The sequence below is a fragment of the Danio aesculapii genome, chromosome 9 (assembly GCF_903798145.1).
Source record: "Danio aesculapii chromosome 9, fDanAes4.1, whole genome shotgun sequence".
Lineage (NCBI taxonomy): Eukaryota > Metazoa > Chordata > Actinopteri > Cypriniformes > Danionidae > Danio > Danio aesculapii.
The window spans coordinates 13,757,358-13,782,854 of record NC_079443.1 but is presented as its reverse complement, the minus strand read 5'-3'; the positions used below and the strand labels follow the sequence as shown (position 1 = coordinate 13,782,854).

The 25,497-nt window shown below is 40.1% G+C and overlaps 1 protein-coding gene across 3 annotated transcripts in view; it reads right to left on the bottom strand.

Annotated features, from left to right (window-relative positions):
• Positions 1 to 25,497, bottom strand: part of epha3 (eph receptor A3) — a 202,178-nt gene that overhangs the window by 97,996 nt on the left and 78,685 nt on the right. For all 3 annotated transcript variants that reach the window (XM_056464942.1, XM_056464943.1, XM_056464944.1), the window contains exon 4: positions 2,251 to 2,406. In XM_056464942.1, the coding sequence (XP_056320917.1) occupies positions 2,251 to 2,406 (156 nt within the window). The remainder of the gene's footprint in view (positions 1 to 2,250; positions 2,407 to 25,497) is intronic.

The window sequence follows — 25,497 nt, the reverse complement described above, 5'->3', positions numbered from 1 at the left end:
CTCCATAAAAGAGAATGGGTTAGCTTGCTCCGCTGCGCAAACCCGAGGAGGCTGATCGGTTGAAACGGTTAAAAATAAGCAAACACAGGCTATTCTCGGCGGGATGGCTTGAAGGCCGCTGAGGGAGTATCGGAAGCTTTGTCAGAATGAGCCAACACAAATTCATCAATCCTTGAACAAACATCATCCTTCAAAAAAACTACAGCGCTTCTGAGGACTGCAGGAACGCTGTGATATGAGTAGCATAAATAATTCTCTGTACCACAAAGGAACTTCTTAATGCTTGTAGAGATTTTGGTCATTTACTATTCATTGCTCTCCACAAAAGAAGATGTTAGAATACTGTTAAACCAATTTGGCTCCCTCTGAATTGCACTTTATTTTTTGTACATTGAGTTAAAATCTAATGAATTCAAAGCTGTTTGTTTAACCCTTTTTTAGAGCAAAAGAAAGATATGAAAAATAGAAGATATTTGAATAATGTTGATAACCAAAACACTTCAGTTCCCAATTATTTTTTCCAAAGGCTTTCACAATGGTTAGTTATAAGAACTCAGTTACAGAAACTAGTAACAACTAGAGGATAGAAGGACAGCGATCAAAACTGTGTTTTTGTTTTGTTTTTGTGTTAAAAGAGGCAAATTACGGATCATCTAAAAGAACAAAAATTAGGTAAAAATATATCATCACAATCTAAAATACTATCACTAAGACTGAGATCAAATAACAATTGATAAAGGTACTTCATTACACATTTAAAAATATTCTCTTACTCTACGTTACTGGTAGTTCCTATTACTAGAATAGACCCAGCCCCGAAGTAGAAGTTATTTTAGTTCCAAATAAAATTTATCCTAGTTCCTGTACACTGTAAACAAAATCTGTTAATTAACAGTTTTTGTATTTTGTGCATAATGGGACCTTAAACTCTGCTCTGTGGAATTTTGATGTTGAAAATTCAAATCTGCAGTTTAGCAAAGTGACTTTTATTTACAGTTTAGAAGTTTGAGACAAGATATTTTTCATGGTCACCGATGATCCAGCCTGTGCAAATCACTGGTATATGCACAGATCTCTAACGGACAACAAATCCGCCATTTCAAGAACTACAAGTTCCAGTCATGCACCACACACACACACACACACACACACACACACACACACACACACACACACACACACACACACACACACACACACACACACACACACACACACACACACACACCTGTTCCTGATCCCATTTGATTACACTCACACAGCTGAAGTGACTCAAAGACTGATTAGTTGGACTATTTATACAGCACAAAACACACAGCCTTGGCTGAGTCTTGTTACACTGTTAGTGAACAATATGACGAGTTTTTCTTGCCTTACCTTACATGTTTAAACCTTGATTTGTTTTGTTTGTTTTACGTTGTCTGCTGCCTACCTGTTTTGGCCATTCGCCTGTGTATTTGACTACGGCTCTGGATTGCCTGTGTACATCTGTTTGCCCCTGTGTTGACCGTTGCTTGCATGACCATTCTCTGCTTAATAAACCCTGCATTTGGATCTGCATTTCCGTTGTCAGCGTCCCCATTTACAGTATAATATTGTTTAAGAACTAAAATATAGAGAACTAAGTTTGTAAAATAACAGAAAATACAACACCAACCCAGACAATATATCACTTCAAACTAATAAAAATGTTAATAAAAGTCACTTTTTGAAACATTTCAAGGTTAAACGTTGTTGAAATAAAGACCAGGGTTCCATAAAGCAATTCAAAAGCCTAAATAAGTGAAGTAAAAAAGCATGAATCACAAAATACGGAAAACTGGCAATTTACAGATATTTTTTACAGTGTAGTGAGAAGAGAGCTGGGTACATCTGCCAATAGTTCCAGGAAGAATGTAAAGTTTTCTCTGTGAAAGCAGTTAAAATGCATGTTAAAATACATGACATTTTATATTTGTTTTAAAGTTGTTATTCTTATTTATTCCAAAACAAGAAATATTTAAGAGTTTTATCCTTATTTGAACATATTGTTTAAAGTTGCCTATTCTATAAAACATTCATTCATTCGTTCTTTCATTTATTGTCCAAGTAAACCAACAAACTTTAAAATGTTCTTCAAAATTTAGTTTGAGATCCACATATTCATACAGATTTAGAACAACATGATGCTGTAAATGATTATGATTTTGTGATGAATTTAGGTGAAGTTTAAACAAAACAAACATGTTTATGTAGGATAAGAGCACTTACGAGAGCAGGCCATGGAGGCGGGGTCCTCTTCTGCTCGAAAGTAGTTTTTCTCACAGCCGCAGTGTACAGATCCCTCCTGGTGTGTGTAGCTGTGTGGAGGACACTTGGAGCACTTGACGTTCCCAGATGAAGCCTTATAGAAACCGGGCCTGCAGGCTGTGGGTGCAAGAACAGAAGGGAAGACAGATTAGGGTGCTTGGAGACTATGGCAAACAGGGCCATTCGTTACCCTATTACTACACTGCCACTTTTAATGAAGCGAATCATTTCACATGAGCATACGCATTGGCGGACACAATGAAAAGACATTTAATCATCTGCACAGACTTAAACAAACTAATAGGAGAATCCAACAGTGCTGAGATGTGCGTACGGTCAGCCACACGCGCATGTAAGGGAATGTTATGACCTCATATAAGTGAATTATTATTTCTAGATGGCAACACTATTAAATGGATAACAAACTGACACTGGTTCTCAGTAATATGTGTCTGTGAGAGTTTCAGAAAATATCTTAACATCTTAAAAACATCTAGTTTGTTAAGATATTAAAGTCTTGATGTTTGGGATCAAATCTTAAGACCAAGTTACTCAAAATGTATAATACACATTTTTTCACATTTGTATGAACATTCAATTTAATTAATTCATTCATTCATTTTCTTCAATTAATGGGCTTAGTCCCTTCATTAATCAAGGGTAGTCACAGCCAAATGAACCGCCAATTTACCCAGCATATGTTTTACGCAGCGGATGCCATTCCAGCCAAAACCCAACACTGGGAAACACCCAACACTCTTGCGTTAACACATGTCTTTGGATTGTGGGGGAAACAGGAGCACCCAGAGAAAAGCCACGCGAACACAGTGAGAACATGCAAACTCCACACATTCCATTTGTTCATTAACAAACGTGTAAAATGCTTATTATTATTACTATTTCAAAAATGGAACACACTTTCTTATGAAGAGATAGTTTAGTTAATTACTTAGATGTCAGGGTGATATAATTGTCTTTACGTCTCAAAGAAGAGAAAACCAATTCCAGTAGTTAAATTTTGAAGAGAACAAGGTAATTATGACAAAAAGAGAACCCCTAAAGACCCCCTCATAATTTTAAATTTCTGAAATTAATTAAACAAATAGACAGTACTATTAAAGTAATTTGGAAGTGAAATTCACTTTCCTTATTTTTAAATGGTACATCAAGATGTAAAGTGTATGCTTAAACAACAAAACATAAATAAATAAATAAATAAATAAATAAATAAATAAATAAATAAAACCTTAAAAACTGTGATTTTTTTAAAATAAAAACCCCATAACAGCAACTAGTTTTCATACATACTAATAGTCTGTTCCTACAGATATTTAGGAGAAATGTCCGAAACATAATTGCATTTCACAAGCCATACAACAGTATAAGTCATAAATATTCGCCCAAGAAGAGAAAATTTAGGAGGCGAAAGTAATAGCTACGTGATAAAGTGTTTTTAAAAATACTTTTAAAGTCTCCTTTAATGTCATATTCAGTGGCAGTTGCATGAATTATGCAAATGTACCTTTTAAAATGGAAAAAAATACAGCTGCTATTAAAGTGTACTCATCAGCTCATCCTATTCATGAGAATCCCATTCCATTACTCATTATAAAGAGGGAAAATCAGGATGAGCTGGCTAATTACTGCTGCTCAGACACATCTGTATTCCACTCCCCTCTTGTTACAGGTTCAATACCTGATACAGTCGCTGAACCACGGCTTCAATTCAGCACCATCTTCCTAGAATCAATTGAATTCTGCTTCACAGCAAGAAAACTAAAAGGACTGTATTACTATAAGAACCAAGGTCATTTTATTTTTCACTGGAAACTAGGGAGAAGTTCATCTTTGCATTTAATAAAGATTTTTTTTTGGTTAAAACATATGTTTACTACCTATCATACAGTCTACAGGATATTCCAACCACTACAGTATGGCTGCTTTTTTCAAACTATAAGCAGATGAATTGGATAGAGCATGGGATACTTGAGAATGGGAAAAATATTGTATTATTGTGTCTTACTAGAATTCTAATCATACATGCTGTTGCCTATGTGAAGTCCCAATTTTTTATAAACATACCAGTGTGTCCTATAAGGATCTCAGGGGATCATTTTAGAGTTCAGCAGTGGCTTTTTCAAACATTTAAATAATTAATTCTTTAACCTTACCTAATTCATTTCAGACAACTTTAACACACCATTTAATCAATTTTTATTCAAATTAAGTATTTTATTGGGTTTATATAGTTATGTCTGATTAGTTAAAGCTACTGTAAAATTAGAATGCTACTGTGAGGTCAAACTACAGAATTTACTTATAATCAAGCCAACCTAATTTATTGAACTTTCTAATAATTACTGAATTTCAAAGTAATTATATCTTAGTCATTTAAAGGGCACCGATGATGAAAACCATCTTTTGTAAGCTGTTTGGACAGAACTGTGTGTAGGTATAGTGTGTCCACAGTCCTATTGGAGTGATATAAAGACAATCAGTCTCTTTTTTTATTTCATGATGTTAAAAGAGCACCCAAATCCCTCCAATTTTGAGGCTGACAGCAACGTGATGTAGGAGTGCGGTTTTCCCACACACCAAATTGAATGACTATCGCATATTAATATGTCTCCGAAGTAACACATATAATCATATCAACAAGACGTGCACAAAGCAAATGGGATTAAAAGATATGTTCAGCTCTCTGTGATCATCAATCATCATCAAATGTGATCAAGAATGAATTTTACAGGTCTAAAACATTTTTAAAACAGGGCTTGTCTGTAATGAACTACAGCGATTTTACCGTCTTTATCACAACAGCCAAGTGCCAGTACAATTATAAAAGAAGACGCTTCAATCCCGCTTTGTGGATGTTAAATCAGGTTTATTTTTTACATTAACATAACAGATATCCATACAGCAGTGGATATTAACGTGTATCCTGTCATATTTGCCATGCAAAAACAATGTAAAGTTAAACGTGTGAAAATTCCAGTATTCTAGAAGGTTTATATTGTCTATATTGTTATTGTCTATATTGCTATATATATATCCCCCAAATTATAATTAACAGAGCAAGGAAATTTTCACCGTATGTCGGATAATGTTTTTCTTCTGGAGAAGGTCTTATTTGTTTTATTTCAGCAAGAATAAAAGCAGTTTTTAATTTTTTAAAGACCAATTTAAGGTCAAAATTATTAGCCCCTTTAAGCTATATATTTTTTCGATAGTCTACAAACCATCGTTATACAATTGCTTGCCTAATTACCCTAACCTGCCAAGTTAACCTAATTAACCTAGTTAAGCCTTTAAATGTCACTTTAAGCTTTATAGAAGTGTCTTGAAAAACATCTAGTAAAATATTATTTATTGTCATCATGGCAAAGATAAAATAAATCAGTCATTAGAAATGAGTTATTAAAACTATTATGTTTAGAAATGTGTTGAAAAAAATCTCTCCGTTAAACAGAAATTGGGTAAAAAATATATAAATATAAATAAAAAAATTATTTATTTATTTATTTATTTATTTATTTATTTATTTATTTATTTATTTATTTATTTATTTATTTATTTATTTATTTTTTTTTATTTTTTTTAATTAATTAATTAATTTATTTATTTATTTATTTATTAATTAGTTTGTTTATTTATTTTTGCAAGATCTGTAAAATAGATCCCATTTATTTTATTTTCTATGTAGCCAAAGAAAAAAAAGAAAAAAAAAAAGAAATTCAATCAACCTTGATTTCCCAGTGCCCTTGACCGTAACTTCTAAACAGGAATAAACGGCACAGTCCAAAAATAAACAAAGCAGATGCAAGACAAAGAGTTGCTCGGGTCAGTGAAGCAGGTGATGATGGAAAGAAAGGTGGCCCACTTTCCGTCATGCGAGTGCTTGTATTTGACAGCTCTTTAATAGAAGCCTGGGAAAGCGATGGCTCTCGACGACATCACCTTCTCATCTCTCCGAACCCTCATATACTGCAGTGAAAGACTATGAATGACATTACCCAAAGCTGTGCCTGCTCTTCCTCCACGTAATGCAAACGCCTCAGATGTTCAAGGGAGCACCGAGTGCGGGATGATGTATAAGTTTGTGTGTCTAACGCGACGTGCTGAGGTGGAAACGCTTTGTGTGTGTGAGCGAGACAGAGCTCGGGGGCTGTTATTGATTACACATGGAGGAGACGTCAAGGCTCACTCCCGGGCTAACAGGCACGAGAAGGGAGTAAGACCGCTATAGAGGGGCGCCGAGGTGATTTCTCATCCAGGCCTCCCAGCATACTGTGCACACTTGCTCTTAACAAGAACACATACACATCCTCCCCCAGGAGCAACCCTTAATAAGGATATGAGAGATGATCTTATTACTTTGTCGATTGTTTCTTTGGTATCTTGATGATGCTTGATAGTGGGGCAGTCGGAAAACTGAAAAATATCTCCACATTGTAAATCAGGGAGTGAGATGGAGCAATTAGATGAAGAGAATTTGCATGGTTGTATAAATGGATGGATAGTTGAATGGATGAAAGGATGGATGGGTAGGGTAGGTAGGTAGGTAGGTGGCTGTATGGGGTCTTACAGTACAAATATGTAAACAACAGTAACAACAACAACAACAACAACAACAACAACAACAACAACAACAATAATAATAATAATAATAATAATAATAATAATAATAAAAGTAATTCATTTTCCTTTGGCTTACTCCCATATTTACAAGGGGTTTCCACAGTGGAAGGAACCACCAACTATTCCAGCATATGTTTTACACAGCCGATGCCCATCCAGCCACAACCCAGTACTGGAAAACACCCATACAGTCTCGCATTCACATACACACACACACACACACACGCACACAAACACACATACACACGCACACACACACACGCACACACACACACACACACGCACACACACGCACACACACACACACACACACACTCTCTCATACATTAAGGCCAATTTAGCTCATCCAATTTACTTATAGCGCATGTCTTTGGACCCGTAGGAAGCCCACATGAACACAGGGAGAATGTGCAAACTCCACACAAAAATGCCAACCAAACTTCTAGCTGTGAGGCAACAGAGTTAACCACTGAGCCACCCCAATAATAATAATAATAATAATAATAATAATAATAATAATAATAATAATAATAATAATAATAATAGTTAATAACTTAATATTAATAAAAATGAGTAGTCAAAACAAATGCAGGTATAGGCACACATACTGTTCGACCCTATCGGCGACAAGCATATTCGTTAAAAAAAATATATCTCTGTTGGCAATAAACTTTAAGCATCATAACTTTGCTGATGATATTTCTCTTAAAACAACAATGCTACATGCTATCTAAAGGTTAAAATGATAATTAATGACCCCTTTTTCCTTATTTTGTATAATGTGTGAGAGGAAACATTAAAAAAAATGCACAATAAAAAATTATATGACAATATTCATGACTGCACATATTTTTATGTTTATGTAACTTATTTTAATGCTAATCAGGTTTCAATTACAAAATATAATGTTCACAAATTATTCATATTTTTATAAAAATGTAAAAAATATAATATAATATAATATTTGTCAGTTTGAATGACATAAGTTGAGATGACTAGAAAAGTAACTAATATATATATATATATATATATTTATTTATTTATTTATTATTTTATTTTTTTACACTGTGACAAAAATAAAACAAACTGATATTGTCAAAAAATGAAACAATTTCAATAAAGAAAATAATCGCCTCAGGCAAACTGAAAGATAATAAAATGTTCTTCTGGTACACTGTAAAAAAATGTCCGTGATTTTAACAGTAAAAGTCTGTACAATTTACATTGAAAACCTGTTAAATGATTAACAGCTCATTTCAGTGCAAAATACAAAAAATAACTGTAACAGATCTAACCTTTGTTTTCGAGAAACTAATCAGAGTGTCTGAAATCTCACCACACACCCTCATTCACTAGTCCCTAAATTAGTCAATTAGTTTAGTCCACTAGACATAGTGAATGACCACAAATAAGTGAATGTTGAACACCTGCTGTTAACAAGCACAATCACTGAAGGAAAGAACAAGAAATAAAACTACAGACACAGCCTCACACCAAACCAACTGAATTAAGACAGAGGATTAAACAACTTCATTAAATAACAGCATTAGCAGCTTCACTGATTACAGTTGGATTCAATTCTCTCATATCTGCAAGAATATTTGATAATTAACAGAGGTTTATATTTTTATTGAAAATGTTTGATTTGACCTCACCATCATGGAGATCAGAGGCTGTATTAGTTGAGCTCTTGAACCTTCACTGTTTGATCTTATTGTTTCTCTGGCTGTTACAACTGTGTTTCTAAAACTCATCATTTATAGCAAGAAAAGCAAAATAACATTATGATTTATTACATATTGAGTTCAAAAATCACTAAAAAATGGCATTTTTTTATATTTAAATAATGTGATGTCGGGACAGTAGTTCAGCCTCCAGAAGGGTCAGCAAACAATCATGAAGGAATTAATAAGAATTTCATGCAGAAAACTCAGACAATTTCAGCAACTCATTTAGGACACACAGACATCAAGAATCAGGATATGAACCTCAACCATGGTTGCTAAAAAAAAAACAAAAAGCTGCTTAATTCATTCATGCTGCAATGCATGCTGGGTGCCAGCATAGTACAATAAAACCCCCCAGCATGCATTGCAGCATGAATAAATTATGCAGCTTTATGCTCTTAACATTTCTTTCTTTACCTTTAATTTATTTTGGTTTTGGGGTGTAATATTTCAATAGAGTGTTTTGTATTGTTCTGGGTTGTTTTTTATTTTTTTGTTTGTCACCATTATTGAGATTCAAAGACTTATTGTTGACATCTGTGTGTTTTCCAGTTTTGTTATAGCTCAAATGTTCTCATTAGACCTGTTACACTATCATTGATTCCTGAATTTCATTTATATATTTTATTCAATTCTGACACTTAAGATGATATTCAACAAGGCAAGGGTTGCTTTGATATGATACATAATTTTATCACATCTTAATTTATGTTTATAGTGGCTTTTCTTGCTACGCATTTAGTGTGATTAACTCTATTAATTATGGTAACCAAAGTAAAGACTGTTTAAATCAAAAAAAAATTTGAAGATCCCGACTAAAGCAGGCTCTGTCCTCTATCATGGTGACTTCAAATAAACAACAACAATTTCATTAAGAGCTTTTGTTCATGTGACAAAAATAAGTAAAGCTCCTGATGTTTGTAGAGTTGTTTAATGATCTCTGCTGAGATCTTGAGAAATAAAAGTTTTATTGAGTAATTATTTTTATTTTTGTTAATTCTTAGTTTTATTTAGAGTTTTATTCTCAGTTGATTTCATCTTTGATTTTGGCTGTAATTTGTGTTATTTGGTCTTGTTTTTCTTTCCTTCAGTGATTCTGCTTGTTAACACTTGTTCATCAATAAGTATTAATCCTCCTTTAATTAGACACTTAGTTATCTCATTAACTTCATCCCTGTCTGAGTGTTCAACCCTCTGTAGTGAGGACACTAGTGAGGATTTTGCTCTGCGATTTAAGGGGTTAAATGTGTTGGATGAAAAATACAGACTGTGGAATGTATTTTTCACAGAAATATTCTGTAGATTGAATTTACGACTGTAAAATGTTAAAAACAGTAGGTTACTGGCAACCACAGCTGCCAGTATTTTTTTTATAAAATCAGGAAAAACAACAGCAAAAGACTGTAAAACATTTTTGAATCACCATTGTGGAGGACAGTAGCATCTGTGTGCAAGGTCAAGATGAACTAAGGGAATCAGATGTTATGCTGCATCTTCTTTTGTTTAAATGTGACTGTGAAGTTACTAATGCAATGAAAGTCTTTTAATTACAGTCACACATGAACACATTAATGCATTTAATGACTTTACATCATTTAAAAAAGATTTTGTAGTGAACTGATGTACAATGGTTCTTAATAACGCTACGGTTACTAAAGTAACCCTTCGTTCCCCGAGGGGGGAACGGAAATGCTATGTGGAAACTTCCACTATGGGGATTTCGTCAGAAACCAATCATCTGAAAGAGTATAAAAACGGGCCAATGAAATGCCAATGAGTTGGCAGCGTCAGCGTGCTAGCTGGCGTAAATGACAATCAGTCATGTTATAAAGACGCAGCCAGTGCCATGCTAGACATCCTTTTCTAGCTGAAGAGACTTTCACGCTCAACAGCTAAGGGACAATCGTTGTGGCGAAGGAACATAGCATTTCCGTTCTCCCCCTCGGGGAACGAAGGGTTACTTTAGTAACCGTAGCGTTCCCCTTCGGATGGGGAACTCCAATGCTATGTGGAAACTTCCACTATGGGGAAATCTATGGAAAACGCCACAACGAAAAAACCTTACTGCGTGCCTGGCGAAGGGTGTGCCACGCAGTAGAGCGAGCGCTCCTACAACGCCCCGAGACACAGTCTTCCAACGTGTCCCCTGGCCCTCACTTACCTGTTCAGAAACAGTTATATTTTTTCGGGGAGTCGCAATAACCCAGTAAAATAAGTTTTGATACGACGGTACGTTGGGAAAGCGTTTAGTCCTGATAGGGAGGACGCTGCGGAGCTCACCTGTTACCCATAGGGGAGACCTGGTGACAACCTATGGACTAGCCCAGAGATGGGGAGTCCTTGCATAAGGATGGTTAGCGGGGAGGGAAGACTATACCGTGGCTGAGTGAACGTATGGGATCGCCAGCGGGGATCACGCATAGCAGGCACCTATACCCAGAACTGGGCTGACCAGCGGGCATGCCGACAACGTAACGGGCCAACACCTGACTCCTCCGCTGAGTCAGGTGCTGGGGGCCTCGGAGGAACTCTGCAGGGTTCGCCAAAGAAATGGGGAACTAAACTGATAAAGCTGAAAAAGCGCACGTATCTCCGGGTTAGGGAGAGTGGCGCAGCAAGCGTGTTTCGACACCTCAACCGAATCGTTTCCTCAATCACCAAGGGTTACCTAATACCCTTGAGGAAACCTGCTCCACTCTACAAATGTCTGTCAGAGAGGCGCCGCGTGCTAACGCCCGAGAGGATGCTATGCTCCGTAGTGGAGTGCGCTCTCACCCCCGGGGGACACGGCTCACCCAGGCCCAAAGGCGAGGAAGATGGCATCCACTATCCAGTGGGCCAACCTCTGTTTAGATACGGCACTTCCCATCTGCCGACCACTGTTACAGACAAAGAGCTGGTCAGAGGATCTAAGGCTCTGAGTGTGGTCCACCTATATTCACAAAGCGCGAACAATGAAAGGGCTGGGTCTGCCTCCTCCCCGGGCAGCGCTTGCAGGTTCACTACCTGATCCTTAAACGGCGTGGTAGGAACCTTGGGCACATAGCCGGGCCGGGGTCTCAGGACAACGTGAGAGTAGGCCGGCCCGAATTCTAGGCACGAGTCTCTGACCGAAAATGCCTCCAGGTACCCAACCCTCTTAACCGATGCCAACGCGACCAGCAGAGCTGTCTTCAAGGACAGAAATCTCAAGGACACTGAGTCGAGTGGTTCGAAGGGATCCCCACGTAGGCTCGTAGCACTACCGCGAGATCTCAAGAGGGCATGAGAGGGGGGCGGGGTGAAAACATCCGCCTCACACCTCTGAGGAACCGGATGATGAGGTTATGCCTCCCCACGGTGCCGCCATCCACGCATCATGATGAGCGGAGATAGTGGCCACGTAAGCCCTCAGTGTGGAGCGCGACAGCCTTCGCTCCACCTGTCCTGAAGGAAAGAAAGCACAACACTGATCTGGCAAGATCGGGGGTCTTCTCGGCGAGAAGCGCACCACTCAGTGATCAGACTCCACTCCAGAGCGTAGGCATGCCTCATAGAGGGTGCACTAGCCTGAGTGATGGTATTAACCACCGCCAACGGTAGGTTACCTAAGTCTTCCTCGTCGCGTCTTATGGACCCCACGTGGAGGTTCCACAGAACTAAGCGAGGGTGCCAGATGGTGCCCTGTGCCTGAGAGAGTAGGTCCTCTCTCAAAGGGACTCGCCAGGGGGGGCGTCGTGAGGAGGGAGAGTTCTGATATCCAGGTCCGGTTGGGCCAGGGGGTGCAACTAGCAAGACCTGCCCCTCGTCCTCCCTGACCTTGCACAGAAACTGCGCGAGTAGGCTCACTGGGGGAAGTGCATACTTACGCATCCCCAGAGACTCGGGGTGGAGTTGCCATTCTCCCGGGGAAGGAGCTGCCGTGAGAGCCCGTTGGCCGCAAGGTTGAGCCCATCCGGGGTGTGAATAGCAAGCAGTGACTTCAGCTGTGTATGACTCCAGAGGAGCAGACGGCGAGCGAGCTGAGACATGCAGCGGGAGCGTATACCCCCCATCCGGTAAAAAGCAGCGCAGAGCGAGAAACACTGCCAACAGCTCTAGGCAGTTAATATGCCAATGCAGCTGGGTTCCCCTCCACAGGTCCGCAGCAGCATGCCCGCTACACACGGCCCCCCCCACCCCATACTGGAGGCATCTGCTGAAACGACAGCCTGCCTGGACGCCTGACCTAGGGGCACACTGGCCCGTAGGAAGGAGGGGTCCTTTCAAGGGGGTGAGGGTGCAGCGACACAGCGCAGTGACAGTCACTCAGTGTGTGCCCGCGTGCCATGCTCGTCTGGGGACCCGATCGTGAAGCCAATGCTGTAGTGGTCTCATATGGAGCAATCCAAGCGGCGTGGCCGCGGCTGCGGATGCCATATGCCCCAGGAGCCTCTGAAATAATTTCAGGGGGACCACTTTTTTTCCTGTCGACCACTCTCAGACAGTTCAGCATTACCTCGGCGCGCTCTCGTGAGAGGCACGCCTCCATAGTGATCGAGTCCAGCTCCAACCCGAGAAAGGAGATGCTCTGCACGGGGGCGAGCTTGCTCTTTTCTCGGTTGACCTGAAACCCCAACGGGCGGAGGTGCCGGAGTACCTTGTCTCTGTGCATAATCAATTGCTCCCAAGAGTGGGCTAAAAATCAGCCAGTCATCGAGATAATTGAGCGTGCGAATGCCGGCGAGCCGAAGGGGCGCGAACACACCCTCCGCGAGCTTGGTGAAAACTCGCGGAGACAGAGAGAGCCCGAAGGGGAGGACCTTGTATTGCCATGCTCGACCTTCGAACGCAAATCGCAGAAACTGCCGGTGGCGTAGAAGTGTGGAGATATGAAAATACGCATCCTTCAGATCTATTGCTGCAAACCAATCCTGAGGACGAACGCATCGCATGATGCGCATCTGCGTAGGCATTCCGAAGCGCAGCCTGTGAAGGCAGCGGTTCAAAATGTGCAGATATAGGATTGGCCATAGCCCACCGCTCTTTTTGGGCACGATGAAGTATGGGCTGTAAAACCTGTGCTCCATCTCGGCTGGAGGGCCGGCTCGATTGCATCCTTCGCCAGGAGGACAGCAATCTCCTCTCGCAAGACAGGGGCGGACGCAGGACTGACCCTGGTCGCCCGTGAACCTGGGAGGCCGTTTCGCGAACTGAATCGCATAGCCGAGTCTGGTCGTATGGATGAGCCATTGCGATGGGCTGGCCCGTGCTAACCAGGCAGGCAGAGCCCCCTCAAATGGTCCCACCCGCACAAACGCTGAAGTGCCAGCGGCGGGGCAGAGTGGAGTGAGTGGGCTCATCCGGGGAGCGCTGGGGTCCCACAGGAGAGCAGGAGAGGAGATGTTCTCGTCTCGCACTCAAACTCCAGAAGAGGGGCTGGGAGTGGAGAGAAAGGAGACCGTTCTCTCGCGCTCCGTGAGCCATTGGCGAAATGCACTGATCCTGCGAGCTGGAAGGCATAGCATCCCAGACTGGCAGTGTTCGGGCTGTCACATCCGGAGGAGGGGAAAAGTGCTCTTTCACTGAGGATTTGATGGCGTTTTTTTTTTTTTTTACGCCTTTAAATAAAGTGCCCCGCCCTCCAGCGGGGAAAGAGCAAATTCCCTCCTCCCCAGATGGCCCGCCTCAGGGATGCTTCGCGGTCCGTTTTACCGAACTTAGCGGCGCCCTGGGCGGGGGACGCTGGTTGTCTGCGCGATGCTCGGCGCAGCCGCGTGGTCGGAGGCGCAGGCGGGGGCGGCGAAGCAAAGCTGCAGGCAGGCGTCCTCGGCGAAAAAGCAGTGGATGTGGATGGCTCGGCGGGGGGGAGTGGTCATACAATTCCTGGGCGAATTCACCACCAGTGTCGCCGAACAGGCCAGCCTGGGATATGGGTGAGTTAAGAAAGCGAACTTTGTCAACGTCACGCACATCACCAGGTTTACCCTGAGGTGGCATTCCTGGACCTTCCCAGGGCACACACAGCCGACTTTTTTTTTTTTTGTTTTGGAAGAGCATAGTCGGTTGCGGTGAGGAGCGCATGCTCAGTCCTGGGTCGGAACCACCATCGCTTGGTAGCGCTGGTAGGTGGCCATAGCGTGCATGGTGAGGGGGAAGGCGCACGCAGCACACTGCATGAGCCTACTCTGCCCATCCAGGAAGAAGGGGATGGGGAGGCTTAGAAGGTCTCGCCTTCATCCTCCACATCACACCCCTCTAATCGGTCCGGCCGCGGGGCTGGGGGATAAACCATCTCCAGAGCCACGGCCGAAGCAGCCTGGGGAAGCACAGCCGCAAAGTCTGCTTCTGGATTCGACGCCGCGCTCAGTCCCAGAGGGAGCGAGCGGGTTCGAATCCTCGTCAGACCTTCACAGCCCAACCTCCAAGGATGGTGAGGATGGAAGCGCACGCAGATTGGGCAGAAAAAAGTGCCCTCAGGACTGCGTGAGTTTACTGTGCACTTCCGGAAAGAAGGGGACGGGAGGCTTTGAAGGTCTTGCCTCCTTATATCCTCCACATCACACCCATCTAGTCGGTCCGGCCGCGGGGCTGGGGGATAAACCATCACCTGACCCACGGCCGAAGCAGCCCGAGAAAGCACGGCCATCACGTCTGCTTTTTAGATGCCAACGCCGCGCTCTACACCCCGGAGGGAGGGAGCGAGCGGGCTCGCATCCTCATCAGACAATGACAGCCCATCCTCCGATGCAGCAATGGACATCTGACCCCCGGTGTCATCAGGTGAGAGAGCGACCATCCAAGGACGGAGCACTTCTCTTCACCTGAAGCTTGGATGGAGCGCGTGGAGGAGCGAAAGGTCCGCGGCCCGGGGGCGGCGGATTTACTCCCACTAAAACCCTCAACCGCAGTGCGGGGGACAACTGGGGTGGGTGGCTCTTTTGCAAGAGCGAGCCGCGATCTTAACTGCGCAACAGACATGACATCAGTGATGGCATGCACTGCCCGCGAGCACCGCATTAACATGCTGGACCCCCAGACATGAAACGCTGTGCTCGTGCCCATCATCCTGGGATAGGAAACCACCGCATCCAGAAACGCACGGTCGGAGTGACGTCTTGAAAAAGACGCGCTGCACGACCGTGTTGCTCTTTTAGGAAAGCTTTTTTCCTATATACAAACCGCTCTTGGAGGACCGGACCCAAAGGACGCCAGGCAAGGGAGAAATACCCAGCTCGACCATCTGCCACTGCGTATACGCGCTCTGGACCGGGAGAAGCTGCTTCTCGATCTCTCTCTGTAGACACAGGTTGGAGATACCCTCAAAGACTCTCTCAGAAGCTTCGTGAAAGGCTCTGAAAGCGAAAGGATGTCGAGCATGGCACTGGCTGTGTCCTTATAGCATGACTGATTGTCATTGACGCCAGCTGTGCACGCTGACGCTGCCAACTCATTGGCATTTCATTGGCCCGTTTTTATACTCTTTCAGATGATTGGTTTCTAACGAAATCCCCATAGTGAAAGTTTCCACATAGCATTGGAGTTCCCCATCCGAAGGGGAACAATATGCTCAGATATTACTTAAACATTTAAAATATTGATTTTAATGCCAGTAAATGAAAATGTAGTTGCTTTCTGCAAATATAAATAATTAACTCAAAGGCTTGTAAATGGTCATAGCATCAGTTAATGAATACAATTTTCTCATGTTAAAAATACAACATTTTTCTGTAAAAACAATTTTACAGAAAAATTCTGTATTTTTTACAAAAAAGTTCTGGCAACCATAGCTGCCAGTATTTTTCCGTGAATTTTACAGAATTTTTTTTTACAGTGTATATAAGATAATATGGAAAGGTCCCTTCTCTCATTGGGACCTGCTGATATGATGCTGACCTCCCTGCGACTAAACAGTGTCCTATCAATCAATAGAAGCATAATGTGACGACATGACGGTAAGTGCTGGCTAGATACACTTACGGTACGGTCTTTATACAGTAGCTGGCAGAAAGGAAGAGGATACAAGGAACAAATGCTTTCATTCAGCACCCCCTGTTCAAACTAATTGCCTGTGAAACTGTATCTGAGTGTATCTGGCGCTCGAAAGAAAAGCACATAGTAGATGTTTGTCCTCTGGGGAGACCAGGATCAAAGTCCACAAAGATCAGAATCTCATTCTCAATATCACTCATAAAAATGTCTGATGTAAAAGTCTAAAATTAAAGAGACAGTTTTGACCATTGTGATCATTTACTCATCATCAAGTGAGTCTAAACCTTTTTTGAGTTTCTTTATTTTGTTGAACACAAAAGGAGATATTTTCAGAAAAGGTTTTTGGGAACACTTTATTTAGATGGTCCATTTGAGTATTGGTAGACTGTCTGATTAATATCTGCTGATACAGCTCCTTCAACAGACATTTAACTGACTAAAAAAAACTTTGCAAGTACATGTCAACTTACACTAACTCTTACCCCAACCTAACAGTCTACTAATAATCTAATGAGAATTAGTTGGCATGTAGATGCAAAGTAACTTCAATTCAACTAACGGACCATCAAAATAAAGTATGACCAGGTTTTTTAAGGTAAAATTCTTGCTATAAACAAACCCTTAACTATGACTTTAGCCTCAATAAGCTCTTAAATTGCTGCTTATTAGTACATTTACATTTACATTTAGTCATTTAGCAGACGCTTTTATCCAAAGCGACTTACAAATGAGGACAAGGAAGCAATTTACACAACTATAAGAGCAGCAGTGAACAAGTGCTATAGACAAGTTTCAGGTGTGTAAAGTCTAAGAAGCTAAGCATTAGTAAAAATTATTATTATTTTTTTTTTGTTTGTTTTTTTTTTGGAGAGAGAGAGAGAGAGAGAGAGAGGGCACAGTTAGTGGTATAGCCAGAGAGGCAGTTGCAGATTAGGAAGGAAAGTGGAGACTAAACAGTTGCGTTTTTAGTCGTTTCTTGAAGACAGCAAGTGACTCTGCCGTTCTGATGCAGTTAGGGAGTTCATTCCACCAACTGGGCAGATTGAATGTGAGAGTTCGGGAAAGTGATTTCTTCCCTCTTTGGGATGGAACAACGAGGCGACGTTCATTCACAGAACACAAGTTTCTGGAGGGCACATATATCTGCAGAAGTGAGAGCAGATATGAAGGAGCCAAGCTATAGGTCACTTTGTAAGCAAACATCAGAGCTTTGAATTTGATGCGGGCAGCAACTGGCAGCCAGTGCAAACGGGTGAGTAGCGGAGTGACATGTGCTCATTTGGGTTTATCAAAGATCACTCGTGCTGCTGCGTTCTGAAGCAGCTGAAGAGGTTTGATAGAACTAGCTGGTAGCCCGGCTAGCAGAGAGTTGCAATAGTCCAGTTTGGAGAGAACAAGAGCTTGAACAATGAGTTGAGCTGTATGTTCAGATAGGAAGGGTCGGACCTTTCTGATGTTGTAGAGTGCGAATCTGCAAGATCGAGCAGTTCTAGAAATGTGGTCAGAGAAGTTCAGTTGGTCATCAATTGTTACTCCAAGGCTTTTTACCATTTTGGATGCAGTGATGGTTGCTCCGTCCATCTGGATTGAAAAGTTATGGTGAAGAGTCGGGTTGGCAGAAACTTCAAGCATTTCCGTTTTCGTGAGGTTAAGCTTGAGATGATGATCTTTCATCCAGTGTGAAATGTCTGACAGGCAGGCTGAAATGCGAGCTGGAACCGAGGGATCGTCAGGGTGAAAAGAGAGGTATAGCTGGGTGTCATCAGCATAGCAGTGGTAGGAAAAACCATGTTTCTGGATGACATGTAGTAGTTATAACATTCGTAGTTGGATTTAGGTATATGGCAGAAATAGTGATACAATACGACAATACAATAAGATCCAATAGAATGATGTAGAATATGTACTTTATAAGTATAAATAAACAGCCAGTATATTAATAGTAGGCAACTATTAAGCCAGTTAGTGAGAATTGGTACTTTATCTAATGTTTTACCGACAATGCCTAGAGGATTTCCAACATTCTTCAAAATATCTTCTTTTGTATTCAACAGCAGAAAAACAGATAAATAATCATCTGATCACAAAAAGCTGTTTTTTTAAGTACAATTCATAAAATATGTTCTTATACCTTGAATACTACTACTAATGATAATAAAGAAACGTAATCAGAATGGTCTTCCAACTTCTAAATATTTAACTCCTAATATCTTATCTTAACTGATAAATTGTTCATTTTAAAATAAAAGTAATCCATGGGGTATTCACGGGGAAAAAATAGCTACTTTGTCATTGCTGCTAAATGCAGCAATACATTCTCGAGCCTTATTATATCTTTTCTGTAACAAATAAATTGACTTTAAACTATAAAAAATGCATTACATCCAAATTAACAGTTTCTGTATTGTACGATTATTGACATTTTAGTAGTTCAGATCATATTGCATAGAGTAATATAGTGCAATCCTATAGGGGAATTACAAAACTACGTCACACCTGTAATGTCACACAAGTTCAACCGTGTATACCGGTTGCAAAATATACCAGTTGCAATAGCAAACATGTCGTGTTGTGCGGTAGGATGCCAAAATTGAAAGTCCAAAAATAGAAAACTTAAATGTTATCGTACACCACACTGCTTTTAATACCAACCGCAGAAGTCGTTGGCTAACAGCCATCAGAAGAGCTGAATGGAGTGAGGACCTAATTAAAAATGCTCGACTCTGCAGTTCTCATTTAAATCAGGCATGTTCACGCTATGCTGAATCATACACATTACTCATTTTTGATTGCAGCAATGATTTCAGCAAAAAACTGTTAAATATGGTTAATTAAACTGCGGACACTAAGTGCTTAAAAATATACGTTCACACACTATGCCGTAGAGGTGCATTTCGCTGTCAGAATGCAGTTGTTTTGCTTGTTGATGATTACCCAGGCCTTGTACAGTCTTTTTTCCTTGTCTTTGGCTAGGCAGAACCTCGGTTTTTAGCACTAGTTTTGGATCTTGTAATCATGGACCATTATTTCTTGCACATGACCACACAGAACAAAATTGTTGGCATCCAAAACTTGTAGACCTTAACTTCTCTCTTGTAAAAACACCTGGAGCTTTAATGAGATAGTTGTATATTTCGGGCTGGATGCTTGGTCATTTCATCTTATCCAATATCCATTGGGAGGGTGCTATCGCAAATAGACTTGTTAAACAAACGTTGCTCACTTTAACATTAATTTTACCAAATAACTGTGCTTATCACTGGCTGAAAAGCTGTTATAATATGCTGAAAGCATTATGTATATAATATATATAATATGTAATCAATATAACTTATCTCTAATACAACAACAAACTGTACGACATCGGATGGCATTCTCTCGCTGTAAATGACAGTGCTCCAGGTTTTTTTCTGCAACCTTGCTGTGCGTCCATCCTGGATGTTTACAAACCGGTAATTCATCTAGATAATCTTAAATAACAATGTATATACCATATACATAAAATAACATCAATACAGAAAATATATCACTTTAAACTATCAAAACTCTTAATAATAGTCACTATTTTTCCGATTTATAAACATCAGAAATTGTTGGCGGAAAGATCAAGGTCTCATAATGCAAACTAATTTTAAAAATCATGTATCACAAAGTAAGTAAAGCATTACTTTTTTACAGTTTATGATAGACATCAGTACATGAATTAGCATTCTAATTCAATGTTTATGCAGCAGCTCTTAGAAACAACTCTATAATAAGGTGTAATCCAGATTGTCTCTGTCACAAATATGAAGTAAATAAAGTTTTTTGCAAAAGTTAAAAATGAAGGTTATCGTAAATGTTTAGTTGAGAACCACCAAGCGAGCATCATGGGAAAACTCCCAAACCTAATTAAAGTGCATGCATGGGTTTCATTTCCACTGCTAATTCAATCACTGCCAACACTGACACCTCTAGAGCTCTCCGCTCAAATGACCTCCGACCTTGATCAATGCCTGCCTGGCACTCCTGCGCAGTCAGAAACCTGCCAGTGCCTCTCCAAGCAAATTCACATTGCATGACAAATTTAGTATGTGCTCCAAGAAATTTCAAGCCACAATTGACTAAATAAAGTTTCAGAGTTTACACATTTTCTAAACATGCTAACCAGTTACATGTGATCATGTGTTGAGGATAAACAAACAGAGAAATACACAAACAAATTCCTCAGCACAAATGCAAAATTAAACGCGTTCATAATTCACAGATTCTCATGTGTGTCTGAATTGTGTTCACATAGCAAGCTCTTTTCACTCAGAGGTCCATTTGTAACCGCGGGCACTCAGGAGAGCTCAGCTGTAGCACTCAGAGAGGCCTGAAATGTGATCAGCGTTCCTCTGTTTGTCCTGGAGCCTCTACAATGAGGAGTCTCAGAGGAGAATGAGGCCACCTCTCCTTGAATCAATACACTCTGCCTTGTAAACAACACCAATGACACCACCAAAACACCCCATTTTATGGGACTTTTTTATATGAAAGGCCTCAACAACACAAATATGACCAAGGACATCAACGGCACATCACCGTCTGCAAGCTTGATGTTCAGCTTTTGCATTCGGCAACAGTGGTTTTATGCTTAATTAGTTTCATGACCTAGATTTAGCTAATAAAATTGAGTACCTTTCACCCCTTAATCAATCTATTTAATGTGTATAAAAAAAAATATTAAATTTAATTATTAATATAGATTTAATTTAATAATTTTTAACAATAATAAAAAAGACAAAATCTCAACTGACTAAGATTGAAAATGGAGTTTTAGATATCAATAAATACCATAAAAGAGCGCTAAAGTGCTAATATAACACTGACCCAGATTTGACCATGACAGTTGTCATGACATTTATTTTGGAAATTTTAGGATGGTCATTTTCACCATATAAGTTTAAAAAATTTTAATTTCCAAAATAATGACAAAACACTTGTTGTTCAGAATCAACAGAAAATCAAGCACTGGGGATTTGTTGCTTATTCCTGTTGTACAGAACCTGTTTTGAACTGTGACCCCAAAACCGAGGTATCGAATTGTGACTTCAGTTTATCATTACACCCTAACATATGTAATATTATAATAATTGTAATTTATTAATTAATTTGTTTATTTAATTATTTATTTATTTATTTATTTACGCCAAAGTGGACATAAACTTTAAAGGGTGAACTAGAAAAGAACTGGACCATCAGAAAACCATTAGGAAACATAAGAAATCATTAAGCAGTTAGGAAGTCATAATATCTAAACCATCATATGGAACCTGAAATGCTAATTATTTTCTCACAATTTCCTGCTCTGATCTGAACATTTAGAGAATGTAAAAATATATATTCTTATACCTTAAATACTACTACTAATGATGATAAAGAAATGTAATCAGAACTTCTAAATATTAATTTCAATAATAGTCACTTTTTTCCCAACTTATAATATTTTTTTCCCATAATGCTAACAAGAAAAATGCTAACAAAAAAAAAAACATGAATCACAAAGTAAGTAAAACTTTACTTTACACTGTATAATAGACATCAGTACATGAATTAGCAATCTAATTCAATATGTATGCAACAGCTATTATAACAACCATCTATAATAAAATCCAAATGTAATCCAAGTGTAATCCAAATAGTCTCAATATGACATTAACTATAATAAATATATTAAAATAATATTAAATATACATTCATTTATATATAAACATATAATGATTGTAATTGATAAATTAATTTGCCTATTTATTTATTTAATGAAGGATGAAAATGACAGGCTGAACACTGGTATGCCAATGTGGACATTAACTTTAACAGGTGAACTTGAAAAGAATTAGACCATCAGAAAACTAATGAGAAACACAAGAAATCATTAAGCGGTTAAGAAGTCATCATATCTAAACCATCCTAGGAACCTGAAAAGCAATTTTTTTTATTTTATTTTACTAAATATAACTTTAAAAGCTCTGCTCTGATCTGAACATTTTGAGAACCAAACCCAAACATCCCTGGAACACTCTTGGAACCACAAAAAAACTGTTCTTTGGAGTGACTGCACAGTTCACAAAGGGAATAAATGTGGAGAGAGAGCAAGGCTCTTCATCAGCTCTCTCAGACTGAAAGGAAAGGTCAGTGAAGGTTTTGATCCACTTCGAGGGTGCCAGCATTAAATAGAGCGCAATGTTGAGAGTGTTGACTAAACAAACGATTTCCTGGTTCCATAGAACAGTTCCCACCCCTTCCATTCCACAAGGTCAGAGGGACTCTCGTCTCTCCTCCTCCTCTCCTCTTCACATCTCCTCTTACTTTCCCCGGCTCCGGGTAAAATTAGATTTGATCAGCCATCCTGTGGGACAGCCATTCTTCTACGTTAGAGTGAGGCCCCTGCTGAAGCTTGGCACACTATAGATGGATATTAGCATTGTAATGCGCACTGCGCTTCTGGGACTGTTTACAGTTCCAAACATGTGTTTCCGCCCTGCTTTTGCAGTGTGGCTATAATGCCTCTAGTGTGCCCGCACCTTCCCGATCCGCTCATCAGCAGGCTTTCTCATTCAAATCAGCTCAAGATCAGACCGCTTAATTAGGCCGCACAGAACGCATAGCGCTAATTTCCCAAAGTGAAGCTCCAATGCGAGGAGCCTCTTTAAGACCCTTTTGAAATGAATGAGAATCCACTCCAGAAACATTACCTTGTAGTTACCAGTACAAACACCAACAGAGGCCTGAGAAAGCTGATTTGAATTAGCGTTGTAGAAAGCGCCAGCTCGGCAGCTCCCTCATGCATCTTCTGGCAAGCTAACAGAGTGAATTTGCTATTTGTTTTTGGGATTTATTTTGATTAGTTCTGGCCGTGATGAATGCACCGCATCAAGGGTAACAATAAACATTTTGCTCTGACATTACGGCATCATTCTGATGCTAGCTAGTTACTTGGTGTTGGGTTCCAAACAGCATTGACATGCCTTGATATGTTACAAATGTACTGGGAGAAACTAATGAATAGCTTTGCAGACAGTGTTAGAATGAGAAACAGCGATGCCATTTTAATGCAATTATCACACAGCAAATGACCACGCTGGATAATGCATTAGCCTTCAAAGATCCTTATAAATTAATTACATACCTTTGTGGTTGATTCCTCTTTGTAAATCTGTCAAAGGGAATCATAATGTTGTGCCTGCACTAAAAGTGCTCTAATTATGATTCAGTAATGACTCAGAAAAGATCAGGTCACTCATTGTGAGGGCCCTAGACCATCTAACTGGCATATTTCATAATTAGAGAGGATTTTGAAACATCTCGTCTGTGAAGTGGAATTGAGATGCAGTTCCACCTCATTAAAAGCAGAATTTTATTCCTGTTCGGTGGCATAATCCTGTCGCTACAGACGACAGCATTGTGGCTCACCACTCTATTATCGTATCGATAGCTGCATACTTTCCTGAAGTGTCTCTCTCGCTCCCTATTGTGACATCTTTGTTAGGCAACTATTCCTATTTACACACTGTCACAGCAGCCAGCAGCCCTGCACAAACACACATGCCCATCTGCAATAACACTCAATCTCAAATGAGCCCTCACCTTGACTCTCATTGTGAGGCCAAGAAAACACCTGAAAATGAGTCAGATTCTGTCCATCAAAGACTAATTAAAATACATGGCAAGTGAGAAAAAAATAATTCCCAAAGCTGGAGAAAACTCTAGCTTGATTACTTTATAAAAAGTGTGCACACACTGTTTAATTTGGTAACACTTGGAATGAAGTCTAATTTGTTAACATTCGTCAGAGCATTAATCAATGTTAATTGCTTTGGTATACACATGTGCGATTATTTATGTTTATATACTTCATTAAATTCGTTTTCCTTCAGCTTAGTCTCTGTTCTAGAGGTCGCCACAGCGGAATGAACCACCAACTATTCCAGCATATGTTTTTCGTAGCGGATGCCTATCCAGCTGCAACCCAGTACTGGGAAATATCCTTATACTCTCACATTCACACACACACACACACACACACACACACACACACACACACACACACACACACACACACACACACACACACTACGGACAATTTAGTTAAGTCAATTCAACTATAGCACATGTCTTTGGACTGTGGGGGAAACTTGAGCATCTAGTAAAAACCGACGCAAACACAGGGAGAACATGCACAGAACTCCACACAGAAATGCCAACTGACACATCCGATACTCCTTCTTGCTGTGAGGCAACAGTGCTAACCACTGAGCTACTCTGCCACCCTTTGTAAGAATATTTTAAAGTTTTTTTTCCATGTTAACATTTAATATAATTATACCAGTTATGATTAGGCCATAAATGAACCATAAACTGTCTTTTAAAAATTATTTTACAGTTAGCCTTTGTAAATTTTATTTTGCACAAATGTTTTTGAACAACATGGATAATATTTATTGGATAAAGCTGATGGGTGGTATAGTTTCAGTGCACTGCTGTGTAGTATATATTATGGAGATGTTATAGGACCACAGATTTATTAAACTCTTGTTGCTGGACCACCTTTGCGTGGACTGTTGTTTCCAATGCTTAACTCTACATCAGTGTTCTTGTCAGCAGTTAAGGTCAGTGTATGCTGTGTGTGTGACAAAAAACTTAGCTCTGTGTTCACAGCTGGATGAATGTGTACAAACTATAAACTAATGGAGGGAACAGCTGGGGGCCCAATGACAACTGTGCAAGGCAACGTGCATGAATATGTTTTAGCCGTTAAACTGTTCCCCGACTGAAACATACTTATTCATATAACATAAACAAATAGTTACACAGGCATACAGAAATGCACTATTAAGCAGTAGTGAAAAGTAACAAATTACAAATACTCTTA